This window comes from Sinohyriopsis cumingii, chromosome 19 (assembly GCF_028554795.1).
Source record: "Sinohyriopsis cumingii isolate HCF-2022 chromosome 19, ASM2855479v2, whole genome shotgun sequence".
In the NCBI taxonomy this organism is placed as follows: Eukaryota; Metazoa; Mollusca; class Bivalvia; order Unionida; family Unionidae; genus Sinohyriopsis; species Sinohyriopsis cumingii.
In genome coordinates this window covers 42,568,544-42,582,692 of record NC_142979.1, presented here as the reverse complement: position 1 = coordinate 42,582,692, position 14,149 = coordinate 42,568,544, and the positions used below count along the sequence as shown (strand labels likewise).

The window sequence follows — 14,149 nt, the reverse complement described above, 5'->3', positions numbered from 1 at the left end:
CAGAACATAGAAAGGCATTCAAAGGGAAGTAAATCTTGATGGAGTAAATCGTTATGGAGTTCCTTGTTACTCCTCGTCTCAAACCACGTGTAATGATCCCCTTGGCTCTGTGGCTACCTGTGCGGAGATTTCTAACTTTCTCATGAACACTAATAAACTTGCTTAAACAATCACTACCAGCGCAAGCGCATTTTTCTCGCCCGTGTGACCCAATGTGACTTTTCATGCTGTTTGAAACAGCGAATCAAAGTTTCTTTTCAAACGATAAGTCGCTTATCGAGTGATATAACGTACTTCAGTTGATCTGTTAGAGATGTTACATTGTGTTGTTGATAACGTATTTGTATTTATGCTGTTACGACCCTATGGTGTTAAACTAAGTAATATAAAAGAGCGAAAATCAACAAATTTAGCAAAATTCAACAAATAATTTATTTCCCTCAGAAAAACAACGTGAAAATTTAAAAAGAACTGGAAGTGTTTTGAGATAAATCCCAAATAGTCTTAAATGTTCTATCACAAGTCCAAAAGCATAAAGTTCTAAATTAATTCAAGTGGTGTTCCGAATGAATTCCAGTTTTGACTGTGCTGGTGATATGCTAACAATCTTGATGTGTCACAATGATATAATCCAAAATGTCCTTAAATGAAGTAACCCCAAAATAGTGATGCTGTCCAAGAAAAAGTAATTGGCACTTTGTAATTCCAGACAATAATTTAAATTAATAAATCCTTTAAAATAAAAACTGAACACAACGATAACACTGATTCCACTTCTGATATTAAGGATGGAATTAGTAATTCTGAAGTAAACATCATTTATCTAAAAAGCCAAGACACAATAACAGAACCAGGAAGAGGGTAATTTTCCCATCAAATTGGTAACCAACTTGCCTCCAGAATTCATAATTTCTATTTAAAAAAAAACTAGTTCTTGAACTCAACATCAATTAAAATGTTTTACTCCAATTAATAATGATCTTAACATATAATCTAAAATTATAGCGAAATTTTAGCTATGTAATATGTTGTTTATAAAAGAAAAAAATGTGAGTAGGCAGGATCGGCCTTAAAGTTGTATTACTTACCAAGGTCAATCACACAGTATAGATATACACAACATCATGAAGAAAAACCAATACACAATACAAATTAAATATGCATAACAATGCGCACGTCTGAAACACAATCCTAACACGCCTTGAGTGTATGAACAAGGTCGGTAAGAATGTCGGGTTAATTAATCACTCTAACTCACCAGTTCAGGGTGCTCTGAAACAGTTGCAGAGGGATCTACGTGACAAAACATACATACTGAGGTTTGGGTATCTCTCTGCGAGAACGAGATATGTGTAGTGTACGTTTGATATGGTGCATAACAGCCTCGACGTATCGATATGCCATATCAAACTCGGCATAATATTAGCATTGTTAGCAAGTCAATGATATTATAAACAGGCGTTTTGAAATCCTGACCAGTTAATGTCTTTTATTTTAAAGTCAGACTTATTGCTGCACGCGGGTGGGGGTTTATCATCCATCCCACACGTGATTGTACAATCAAAGTAAGCAAAGATAAATCAAATCAAAACTAATTATTTATGTGTCTGTATTATTACAATATTGTACAATACATATAGTTTAAAATACCGTTTGTAAAGTAAAAGCAGAAATAAAACTTAGCTGTCTTGTCTGAACCGTGCTAATAGTGACATCGTTTTAAATCTTACATACTGAACTACACTGTGTGTTCAGGCCCAAAATATCTTGTCTATAGAATAGCTTTTTTTTCTTTTTGAAACACGATAAAACAGCATTGTAATCAGAAAAGGGTAACGGCAATATTTGTAGTCGCGTCACATGACAAAGATTTGAGCTCTGTAGCGATCACGTCGTCAGTCCGTCTGTTTTCAAGTTGGTTCCGCAACTTAACTTTATTGGAAATTGTTGGATTTCGACCAAAATGTTTATGCAGTTTCATACTGACGAGGTTTCAGTGAATGCTGATTGTCAGAATTATGTCTCATAATCGTATATCTGCTCTCCACAGTTCATCATTAACATTAATTGTTAGATTTCTGCTTAGTTTAACATTTGAATCCTACCATCGGACCGCTAAATAAAGTACTTGTGTTGCTGTTCAAACCATAAAACCGTAAACTAATTTCCCAATTAAAACTTTACCTATCAATGTTGGGTGTTAATTCAGTTTGATGTGCAGTTTCAGAATAATGAGACTCGGGATTAGATTTAATTTCAGCCAAGTGACTAACTGTAAGGATGTAATATCAATAATTGGTGGAGTTGTGGTTCTTTTCCAAAACGTTATCTCCCCTGCAATAAACGTCAGCATTGAATTTCAAGCAAGTGTTTTGTGCTATATTACATTATTGAACTCTTACATAAGTGTTTGCCAACACAGTACATACGTTTTTTATATTTTTTTATAGAGGCGTAGCTTATCATTGTTGAATTAACTCCCTTTGTATTCACGAAATCCCTCTGAGGCCCTACAGAGCAAACTATAGCAAGCAGGATCTTTTGAAATGTACCAATCCCTAGAAGCTGTGTAACATTTTGGAAAAGTGTGTTTAACATTGGTGATTACAGATTTCATTCAGTACATGTGAAATGTATTTGTTATGGCCATTCTCATCCATGCTATATTTGTTTCCTGAGATATTCTACGAGGTCGATTTACAGTGTTCCACAATATCATTCAATGGAGTTATGGCCGCTATTTCCATACTCCCAAAGACTTTGTTTCTGCAGCTTAATTTTTTACTAAGGACTGTTGGATTTCAGTTAGATTTAGCGTGCATTTTAAACTGAGAAGGCACTGAGTGAATTTGATATCTAGTGTTCCATGACGTCATCCAAGTGCGTTATGGCCCTTTATTGTCCTCATGCTCATGAGATTTAAATTAGTTTAATTTCCGATATTCCACATTTTCATGTATAATAGTTTTGGTTTCTCATTGCCCGTCCTCCTAGCGTTGATTTCTATATGATAACTATTCAAAAGATTGTTCAATTTCAGTCAGATTTTGTGTGTCATACCTATTCAAAAGATTGTTCAATTTCAGTCAGATTTATCTTGTACCTTTGTATTGATTAGACTTGGACAGAGTTTTATTTCCAGCACTCCCCGACGTAATTTAGAGGAGTTATGGTCCTTGAATATCTATGAATATTCATCTTCTCCTTACTATTGTTTCTCAATGAACATATTTCTCTTATTAAGGCCGTGTCAATCGAATAGCAACTAGTTCTGACAGTTATGTACTGGTCATATTGTACTTACTAACAGTCTTATATCTCTCTGGGTGGATCCGAGTGGTCGAGTGGTCTAAAGCGCTCTCCATTACGGATCACTGCTATCTCACCTCTGTCTGCGTTAGTTCGAGTCTCGGAATCACCCAATGTGGGTATGTGAGAAACCTTGCCTGTAGATTCTCGAGGGTCGGTGGTTCTTTCCGGGGATTTCCCGGGTTCTTCCTCCACCATTAATACTAACCGGCAGGTATAGCCTATAGTGTGCTGAAAAATGGCGATAAACCCTACCACAACAACAACACCAGCAACAATCTCTCTGGTATACTAAACTGTGTACTGATCCTACATTAGAATTTGACCGTTATTTAATAAAGATTTCTTGCCAATCCCGAAAAGTATCTTCCTCTTTTCCACTCATTATTTTTAACAGATACATCCGTATTAGGGTTACTTTCCTTTCAACAGATACATCAGTATCACGGATACTCTACTTTCAACAGATACGTCCGTATCATTTATATTTTTGTTTCAACAGATACGTCAGAATCATGGATACTTTTTATCAACAGATACGTTAGTATCATGAATGTTTTTGTATCAACAAATACGTCAGTATCATGTATACTTTGTTTCAACAGATAATTCAGTATCATGTATACTTTTAATTCTGTTTTTAAGATAGGCAAGAATTTATGACAGATCCAAATATTTAAAGACTGACTGATATCAAATATGTGTACTCTTGATGGCTACAGTTTGCAAAAGAAATCTATAGAGCTTTTGCATCACAAAAATATTCTGAGAATGAATTTTATTCGTTTAGCATTTTTTGTTTCCTTTCTATTTCAGTCGTCATGTCGGAACCGTGGGAGTGTTGGCGGGTATTTCCTGGCGGGGAGAACCATGCATTGGATACCGGTAAGCCTTGTCTTCTGACTCCCAATCGTGAAACAACTGAGTTAAATTCATGATAGGCTTCTTTGCTGTCGTTAACAGTATTTACTCTTCACTTTGTTACTCTTGTTATCTGCGTGCGCTCTCTCTCTCTCTCTCTCTCTCACACACACACACTTATTTGCTTGCTGACTTATGTCGCATTCGTCCGATAAATCAGACCCCAGATCTGTGTTCATACAGATGGACTAAATCGTCAGTATTGCAACAGGTTTATGGGGCTGATTTATTGGACTTATGCCGCGTCACCAATGGCGACGAATCAGACTGACCTTGACTTTCAGTCGTGTTCGGTCATTCTACCGAACCTATTCGATTGTGCCCAACCGATCCAATCTTGCATATCTTTACATTTTTCTGTAAGGCATCCTTCCACCTTTTGCATACACATATGCACATAAGAAAGTCATGCTTCAGCTACGATAGTCCGCTGTTGGTATTCTTTGCAACCAAATCTACAAGAGATCCACGAGAATCTGTCTCAATATTTAACTTTTTGTTCCAGAAAGAATATATTCTAATGATAGTGGGTTAATCAGACTGTATTTTAAAACGATTCACTATCACTAATGTTGCTTCCTTGATTTCTTCTGTATTCGTCTTGCAAATGGATCAGTAAATGACTTCAGGGTATTTCATTACTTTTTTCTGCGTTTACTTTTCCACACATGCGCACTTTGACTTCAGTAGTCATTGACTAAATCTATGAAGAAAGAGAAATAATAATAATAATAATAATAATAATAATAATAATAATAATCGTAGCTGGATCTCTGGTGGATGAAAAAAATGGACACAACTCTTTAGGTTTCGTATAAAATTTCAAAAAGTAGACAAACAGTATTTAACTTTTTGAGGAAGACATGTGAAGAAAAAACAAACAAACAAAATAAAGCCTGCTTAGTAGGATTTATTGACGGTAGAATTGAAAAAAGTGGGAATACCAAATGAACACTGACAAAACCAACCAAAATATTGCCTTCTTTTAAATGATTTGTCTGCGATTAGATAATTGTGTTAAAGTCTGCATTATGACTGATGACGTTATAATAATAATCGCAAAATAACAGTGCCAAAAGGACTCATGTTTGTTGTTTGGTAATATGTGTTCTTGTCTATTAAAACCGTAAGAAAGCAAAAACTGTCAGAAAATGTCTTGCAATCGAAGATGAATTCGCATCTTAAGCGTTACGTTCAAAAGCCTTTATTATTTTTTTTACCTATTTTATGACATTTCTTCACAATAAAAGAACGTTTGTAAGTTTCTTTGGAAAAGCTGTAATTTTTTCCAATATTACGTTACTGCGTTAGATGTCCTGATTCGTAATTGAAATTCTAAATGAAATTCATGTATCATGTATCATATTTCTTTACATAATGAACAAACAAATTTTCTCCATTCCATTCATTTTTTATATATTAGAATCTGTTGCATGAATTGTACAATCTTATTTCCAGGTGGGTGCTTCTCTGTTTGCCAGTAACATTGGGAGCGGCCATTTTGTGGGTTTAGCAGGGTCTGGAGCCGCCAGCGGGATCGGTATAGCTGTATTTGAACTAAATGTGAGTTATCCAATGCTTCCATTCTCCCAGTATTTAAGACTTTGCCTTTCTGATGGAGCGACACTGTATCTTCGCTAGCCATGGTTCCGATAACCCTATCTACACCTTGGCGGATCGAATAGTTATATCGGTGTTTTGTCCCAGGGACATTTATTGGATATCATGTGTTGCCTCCCTTATGATGTAATGCCAACTAACCAATAGCGTGATGCATTGTCCATCGGCCGAAAATGGTAGTGGCAATTGACCTAAATAGGATACTTTGTAAGTTTAACATCGAAAGTATGACTATGTGCCAGAGGGAAGCCATTACAGGTCTATTTGAGTGAAAGGTATTTGTGCAAACACGGACCGGTACTGGGAAATGCTTATTTATCAGTCCATTAAAGTGGTGTGTTCCCTTGTACCGATCACGTGGGAAATTTGAACAACGTGATTTTGATTGGATGCGGTGACTTACCGCCGCATCCAATGAAATTCACAGACCTGAAGCTCAGAAATATCTGCTCGATATGCCAAGGTGTAGACGGGGTTATCGGAGCCTTGGATAGCGAAGATGCCAACACTGTTGATTGTATATTTTAAAAATATAAACGATACATTTTCAAATAAGCAAGCTATTATCTTTCGTGGAAAACTTTGTATATGGATGATCTTGCATTGCACGCCACGATTTCTGCAAGTAACTCATTTGATATTTGATAACTTCGGGTGCAGTTCCCTAATTTAAGAGATAATTAAGAACATTTTAAATTGATTATTGTATGGCATTGTGTTTCTATCATGGGTTGATAACTACATATGAATGCTAATGACATCTTGTGGTATGGAACTTATAAAGAGTACCAGTTAAAAGTGTTGAAAAGGAAAACACATATATCGACTTGCTATTAAATAGATGGATTGCATTGAAATATCACAGCCATATTTGTACTGGAAAAAATACATTAACGGATGTGTACAATTTTTTTTCTACAGGCTATATTTATACTCATGATACTTGGATGGCTATTCGTACCGGTGTACATTGCAGCAGGTGTAAGTAAATATAAATCTTTTTCTTTAAAAACAGCAGTTTTTACTTGCCTTTGTGTTTTTTTTTTAATAATAATAATAATAATAATAATAATAATAATAATAATTATTATTATTATTATTATTATTATTATTATTATTATTATTATTATTTAAACTTAATATTGCTCATGATTCGTTCTCATTCTGAAAGCCTGTTATTATAGAAGAACACAAATAAATGGATTCAGTTTTAGCCATCTCAACTACATAGACAGGTTACTCAAACAGGAAATACTATTTATGTCCTACTGATTGGTGTGAACAACACATATTTACATACCTCACGCGAGAATTTACTATATAAATGATACTTATTTCGGTAATAATCACCCCATAAGTTCTTTTTTGACTGATCCTGTAAAAAAATATTTACTTTTATTCCTTCCGTTTTTAATGTGAAATGTTACGTACGCATAGTTGCAATTCACCACAATAATGAATAGAAAGAATATAGTTTGAAATTATGATATATCTCCAGGTATTTACCATGCCAGAGTACCTAAGGAAGCGGTTTGGTGGACAAAGAATTCGGATTTATCTGGCAGTGTTAGCACTTCTTCTCTACGTTTTCACAAAAATATCGGTAAGGTTTGTTTTCTCACGAATATAGATCAGAGATAGCCATGCCTGCTAATTATGATTGTATTTTCTTTAAGGTCAAATAGTTTGTTTTGAAACGTTTACCACTTCGTTAACAAGTTTTGTTTGGTTCGTAGTGAAATTGTCATGACGAATGAGTGAAAGATGGTGAAATTAAGACAGATTAAATGTACATTTATATGCTCAAAAAGCATTATCTATCAATTACCAGGCTAATTTATAGAATATCGATGATGCAGACGATGACGATGATGATGATAATTATTATTATTATTATTATTATTTCCAGGCTGACCTTTACTCAGGGGCTCTATTCATTACACAGTCGGTTGATGTCAATTTATACATAGCCGTCATCATTCTACTGGTCGTGTCTGCTCTCTTCACTATTACGGGTACGTCGTTGCTCTAGTCTCCCCTCAACATGTTAATATTGAACTACCTGTGTATTGTAAAAAGTCTGTGCTATTTTAGTCATTTGAATTGTATGACAATTTTGATGGTTCGTTATAAGTTATCAACCTCAGACGTAAGACATATGCAGGTTTTCCATTAAATTTATGAATATGCTGATTGTGAGTTTACATTCTGAGTTTTAACTCCTTTATCAACTGCAGACGTTAAATGTGTAGGAAGAAGGTATGTATGGATGTAATAATAGAAGTTTAAATGTGTCGTAAAATTATATGTATGGATGTAATAACAGAAGTTTAAATGTGTCGGAAAATTATATGTATGGATGTAATAATATAAGTTTAAATGTGTCGGAAAATTATATGTATGGATGTAATAATATAAGTTTAAATGTGTCGGAAAATTATATGTATGGATGTAATAATATAAGTTTAAATGTGTCGGAAAATTATATGTATGGATGTAATAATATAAGTTTAAATGTGTCGGAAAATTATATGTATGGATGTAATAATATAAGTTTAAATGTGTCGGAAAATTATATGTATGGATGTAATAATAGAAGTTTAAATGTGTCGGAAAATTATATGTATGGATGTAATAACAGAGATTGCATTGATTTAATCTTTATATCTCATTGCTTTTTGAGGAAAATGTGAATAATTATGTAGTTATGTCATCCTATTGACTCTAGGTACGTGTATGTATAATGTGGTTTCACACACACGCACGCACGCACGCACGCACACACACACACACACACACACATGGCCGTCGCACGCGGGAGGTCGCTCGTATCGCCCGCCTTACAAAGATGAGGTATAGAGACGGAGTCAGGAGAGTGAGAAAGATAATGAAAAAAATATCCATCGGGCAATGTTGTCGTACTTCAGTTTCCACGCATTGCACGTTTGATGGCACATACGTAGGTAGGCAGGTATATAGGCAAGAATGTAGATCCTGTTAGAATGTAAACTATTTGTTCTTCTTTTTTTCTTTAGGTGGTCTGACAGCCGTTATATGGACGGATTTTATCCAAGTCATAATTATGCTCATTGGAGCTTTCATCCTTATGATCATGTGTAAGTATTTTTGTACAGAGCACACACGTGTGTGTATAAGGAGTCTTGTGCAGGAATTATTGTAAAAATATAGCTATGGCAGAATTGTTATATATATATATATATATATATATATATATATATATATATATATATATATATATATATATACCTGCTTATCTAACAGTTTTCATATATGTGGAAGATAAAGATATTGTAAAACCTTAATACATAAATATTTTATCCCTTTAGAAAAACCCATTAGTTCCCATGACAACTTTCAAAAGTAACCGGTAAACCGGTATGGTAAACAAATCTACACCATTACATAAGCAGCATGACAGCTGCCCGATTGTGTATTGACACATTTCTCAGTATAGTCAATTTGAAGAAGAAATCACAATAATTTTGATAAAGGCGGTTTTAACTTTATTGGAGGAATATGCTACTTTACTTACGCATGGCAATTTTATAATATATGCTTATGTAATCAAAGTCGAAGCAAGTGTAACTAACTATTATTCTTATTGGACACAGTCGTCAGTGTAAACAGGAAATGCAATTGAACTGACTGGGTAATGTAACCAGACTGTTACTTTAAAATATACTAAGCCGAGAAGTACCACACAAACAATTATTAAGGAGTTACCTCCATTCCATGCTGGGAACAAACTCTATACGAATATACAGAGCAGTAAAACAAACCACGCACATAAACATGCTTTCATAAAATAGTGCAAAATATATCTCTATTAACAAACAAATACGTTGATAAAGGCAGACTTAAGCAAATGTAGAATGTAAAATTAGTAACTACAGACCCCTTATCCATCAGTTTGGATAAACCTTGACTTTCGCTAACTGCTCGCTTCCTTCCTTTAGTCCACTCACAAACTTGTTGCAGTCAAAAACTAAAGCTTTCACAACGGAATCTAAAGCCTTGCGTTTGTCCGAAAATTCACTAGTTTTTTGGTCAGATCTTTTGTGACGGTTCATTATTTGTGACGGTTCTGTCCGCAAAAGGATTCCTTTACGAAGCTATGTCTTTCCTTAGAATTTCCTAAGTTTTACCGCCAAATTACGAGTGGCTTCCTCAGAGTAACCTATATTGCTCAGCAATCTTCGTAGGCGAGACTAAATTTATGCTTTCTAGTTAGAAATTATAATTCGGATCGAAATTGTTATCACACCCTCAATCTCAATTCCGATTGGGTGTCGCTGACCCAGTCCAATCAAACTTAGTGAATAATGTCCTTCTCGCTCTCAGTCCACATGGGGACGAATTTAGAACACGCCCCGGTCCCTCGCATATTCCTCTGATCTTAGGACTAAGCTGGAAGACATAGGTGGGAATTCGCTTGATCTAACTCCTGTGCCGATCCAAGATTCGGGTCTTCTCTCTGGTCACGGTAACCTTGCGTACGAGATTAACTCTAGCCTGCGGCAATGTTTAGACATCAACTATGGCTTCGAATAATACCTTAGTTTATACAGACTTACGAGCTGGGGCTGAGCAAACGTGATACCTATATTCTGTAACATTAAGAATATATATTTTTCTAAATTAATTATTACTCTGCATGGAGCAAGTTGGTAGCGAAACTCGTCTTTACAATAGTCAGTTCTATGATTACAAATACGTATGAATTTTTACTGAAGTTGAAAGATTCCATTACATACTATATTTAAAAATCCATATTTAAATAATTAAGAAAAATGATTCAAAGCTACGAAAGAAACTTGAGTTCAATTGTCTCGAAACATTTAAGAATTTGCATTGCTATCCGTAAGAAAATGTTTCAAATATAGTACGTTGTATTGTTCTTACCTGTAAAGAATAGGTATTCATCGTGAAGTTTAACCGAAAACTGTTCCCGCATGGCTTATGACGCTGCTTAATATATTTCTGGAAAGCCGAGAATTATAACTCGCTTCCAAAAAAAGGACATGACCACGAGTGATAATATTAATCTATGGTTCATCGTTAAGAAAAATTACAAGGTCCGTTTTCCGGAGTTTGACGAAAATTTACGAACTGTATTATATTACCATTGTTTTACAGACATTGTCGCCTGCCTGGGAAGTTTGTTTCAGCTTCCGATTAACTTCCTAGTTCACAACCTTTCCGATACGTGTTCTTTAGATTTACATAAGTCGTCACAGAAAAGTTGTCTATAGTAGCACTTTCCATGATGGACCGTTAAACGCCAGCCAGAGAGAACATGCTGATAACGTTAAGTTCATCCTGTCTAGACTAGTACAATATTTCTGACTACAGAGTTCGCAAACTTATAGCCCGAAAAGAAAATTTAGTTTGAATTATAAGAGTAAAAACGGTAATTATTTTTTTTTAAAGTCCTAAAAATTCAACCCTAAAAAATCTTTCCAATGCTACTATCGGTATGCTCTTGATTCAACTTAGACTTGGTATATGCCATTGAAGCCTGTTTCTAAATCTCCTTGGTGAGATGATCGAGCATGCATATCATGCCATCCATGTGTTTTTAATTGGCCTTAATGGATTTATCAGTATCATATTTAAACAGCTGCCATGCAAATTGTCTGGTTAGACGTTTGTGCAGGGGAAGCAGACAACATTTTGATGCATGTCTCCCTCAGATTCACCGTTGTATCTCCTACTCTCTATCACTGTATGTTTTTGTTGTATTTCTTGCCAAAGGACGTTACATGCAGAAATGTTTTGATCAATAATGAATATTACGACAAATAGGTACAAAAAATGTCTGTACTATTCACTCCAATTTATCGTTACTGAATAATTGTGTGCGTACGTGTTGTCGTTGTTGTTGTTATAACTGAAATTGGGCAGGTCATGCATATATCGTATCATTTAGAGCACGTTAAACCTGACTGAATGTAAAACACAAGATTGTGTTATTCTTGCAGCGTTTATAAGGGTTGGTGGATATGAAGCTCTCGTAAGAAAGTTTTTTGAGGCTTATCCTGACACGACCATCGACAACTGGGACAACGAGTCGTATCCCTACTCGAAGTGTGGAATTCCTCCAGCCAACTCAATGCACTTTATGCGTTCCTATGATGATGGATCCCTGCCATGGCCCGGAATTATATTCGGCCTCACAATTTCCTCCGTCTGGTACTGGTGCTCAGATCAGGTACGCACTGAGCCAGATGAATGCTCTGCTCAGATACGATTAATTGTGGTATTTCAATATCATCTGAGCTTTGCAGTATAACACTAAGTTCCCGACATTAGTGCTTATTTCAGATGGTAAATGCCAAGCATAAGGCAAGTGTTATGATCTTGTAAATACCAAGCATGAGACAAGTGTTATGATCTTGTAAATACCAAGCATAAGGCAAGTGTTATGATCTTGTAAATGCCAAGCATAAGGCAAGTGTTATGATCTTGTAAATGCCAAGCATAAGGCAAGTGTTATGATCTTGTAAATACGAAGCATAAGGCAAGTGTTATATCTTGTAAATACCAAGCATAAGGCAAGTGATATAACCGTGTAAATACCAAGCATAAGGCAAGTGATATGACCTTGTAAATATCAAGCATAAGGCAAGTGTTATGATCTTGTTAATACCAAGCATAAGGCAAGTGTTATGATATTGTTAATACCAAGCATAAGGCAAGTGTTATGATCTTGTAAATACCAAGCATAAGGCAAGTGATATGACCTTGTAAATACCAAACACAAGGCAAGTGTTATGATCTTGTAAATACCAAGCATTAGGCAAGTGTTATGATCTTGTTAATACCAAGCATTAGGCAAGTGTTATGATCTTGTAAATACCAAGCATAAGGCAAGTGTTATGATCTTGTAAATGCCAAGTATAAGGCACGTGTTATGATCTTGTAAATACCAAGCGTAAGGCAAGTGTTATGATCTTGTAAATACCAAGCATGAGACAAGTGTTATGATCTTGTAAATACCAAGCATAAGGCAAGTGTTATGATATTGTTAATACCAAGCATAAGGCGAGTGATACGACCTTGTAAATACCAAGCATAAAGGAAGTGTTATGATCTTGTTAATACCAAGCATAAGGCAAGTGTTATATCTTGTAAATACCAAGCATAAGGCAAGTATTATGATCTTGTAAATACCAAGTGTTATGATCTTGTAAATGCCAAGCATAAGGCAAGTGTTATGATCTTGTAAATACGAAGCATAAGGCAAGTGTTATGATCTTGTATTGACGCTCATGTAAAGTAACGGATATTGTATGTTGAACTGATCCGATATATTGACGTTCATGTAAAGTACTGGATGTTGTGTGTTGAACTGATCGATATATTGACGCTCATGTAAAGTAACGGATATTGTATGTTGAACTGATCCGATACATTGACGTACATATAAAGTACTGGATGTTGTATGTTGAACTGATCGATATATTGACGCTCATGTAATGTAACGGATATTGTATGCTGAACTGATCCGATATATTGACGTTCATGTAAAGTACTGGATGTTGTATGATGAACTGATCCAATATATTAAAGCTCGTGTAAAATACTGGATACTGTAAATAGAACTGATGAACAACTTCATATACATTCTTAATTTATATGATTACTTACATTGTGGACAGTACTGGGAATGAGTCACAGGCTGGGTTTGCATTGATAACTTTCTTCTTGGCGTATTGTTTGCCCTTTAATTGCTTGTATCAAGCTGACCCCAAATGACACTTGTTTTTCGTTCTCTAGCATGTTTATTTAAAAGTGTTATTTTGATGAAGAAGACTATTTTAAGACAACATTTTAAAATCTTCATTAAATTATGTTTCTGAAATTTTATCTTTATATTTGTATTGGGGTCAAACTGTAGTTATAATGTTTAATTTTAGGTTATTGTACAAAGAGCATTGGCAGCCAAAAATCTGTCTCATGCTAAAGCGGGAACCCTCTTGGCAGGTTACCTGAAGTTTCTACCCCTCTGGATGATCGTGTTCCCTGGGATGGCTGCAAGGATCCTCTTTCCAAGTAAGTGGGCCTCTAGATAACACTCTTACTTCACACCTTTCTGTCCCGTTCCTAGAAGACGACATGTGCATATAGTAGTGGTAGCAATAAAGGTACTTTGTATCTTGCTGGTTCTATGGTTTCCCTTATCTCTATGGCCACTCATGCTGTCATCTGATATTACAAGAGTATTTAATATTAGTTATTTGAACTTGCTATGCAGTCAGTCAAAATTTTCATGTTT

At 35.2% G+C, this 14,149-nt stretch overlaps 1 protein-coding gene across 1 annotated transcript in view; it reads left to right on the top strand.

Moving 5' to 3' along the window:
- Positions 1–14,149, top strand: part of LOC149775578 (sodium/glucose cotransporter 4-like) — a 72,020-nt gene that overhangs the window by 34,252 nt on the left and 23,619 nt on the right. Inside the window, exons 2-9 of the mRNA XM_089943837.1 lie at positions 4,126–4,194; positions 5,689–5,793; positions 6,772–6,831; positions 7,349–7,453; positions 7,760–7,865; positions 8,886–8,966; positions 11,853–12,082; positions 13,791–13,926. Of these exons, the coding sequence (XP_089799963.1) occupies positions 4,126–4,194; positions 5,689–5,793; positions 6,772–6,831; positions 7,349–7,453; positions 7,760–7,865; positions 8,886–8,966; positions 11,853–12,082; positions 13,791–13,926 (892 nt within the window). The remainder of the gene's footprint in view (positions 1–4,125; positions 4,195–5,688; positions 5,794–6,771; positions 6,832–7,348; positions 7,454–7,759; positions 7,866–8,885; positions 8,967–11,852; positions 12,083–13,790; positions 13,927–14,149) is intronic.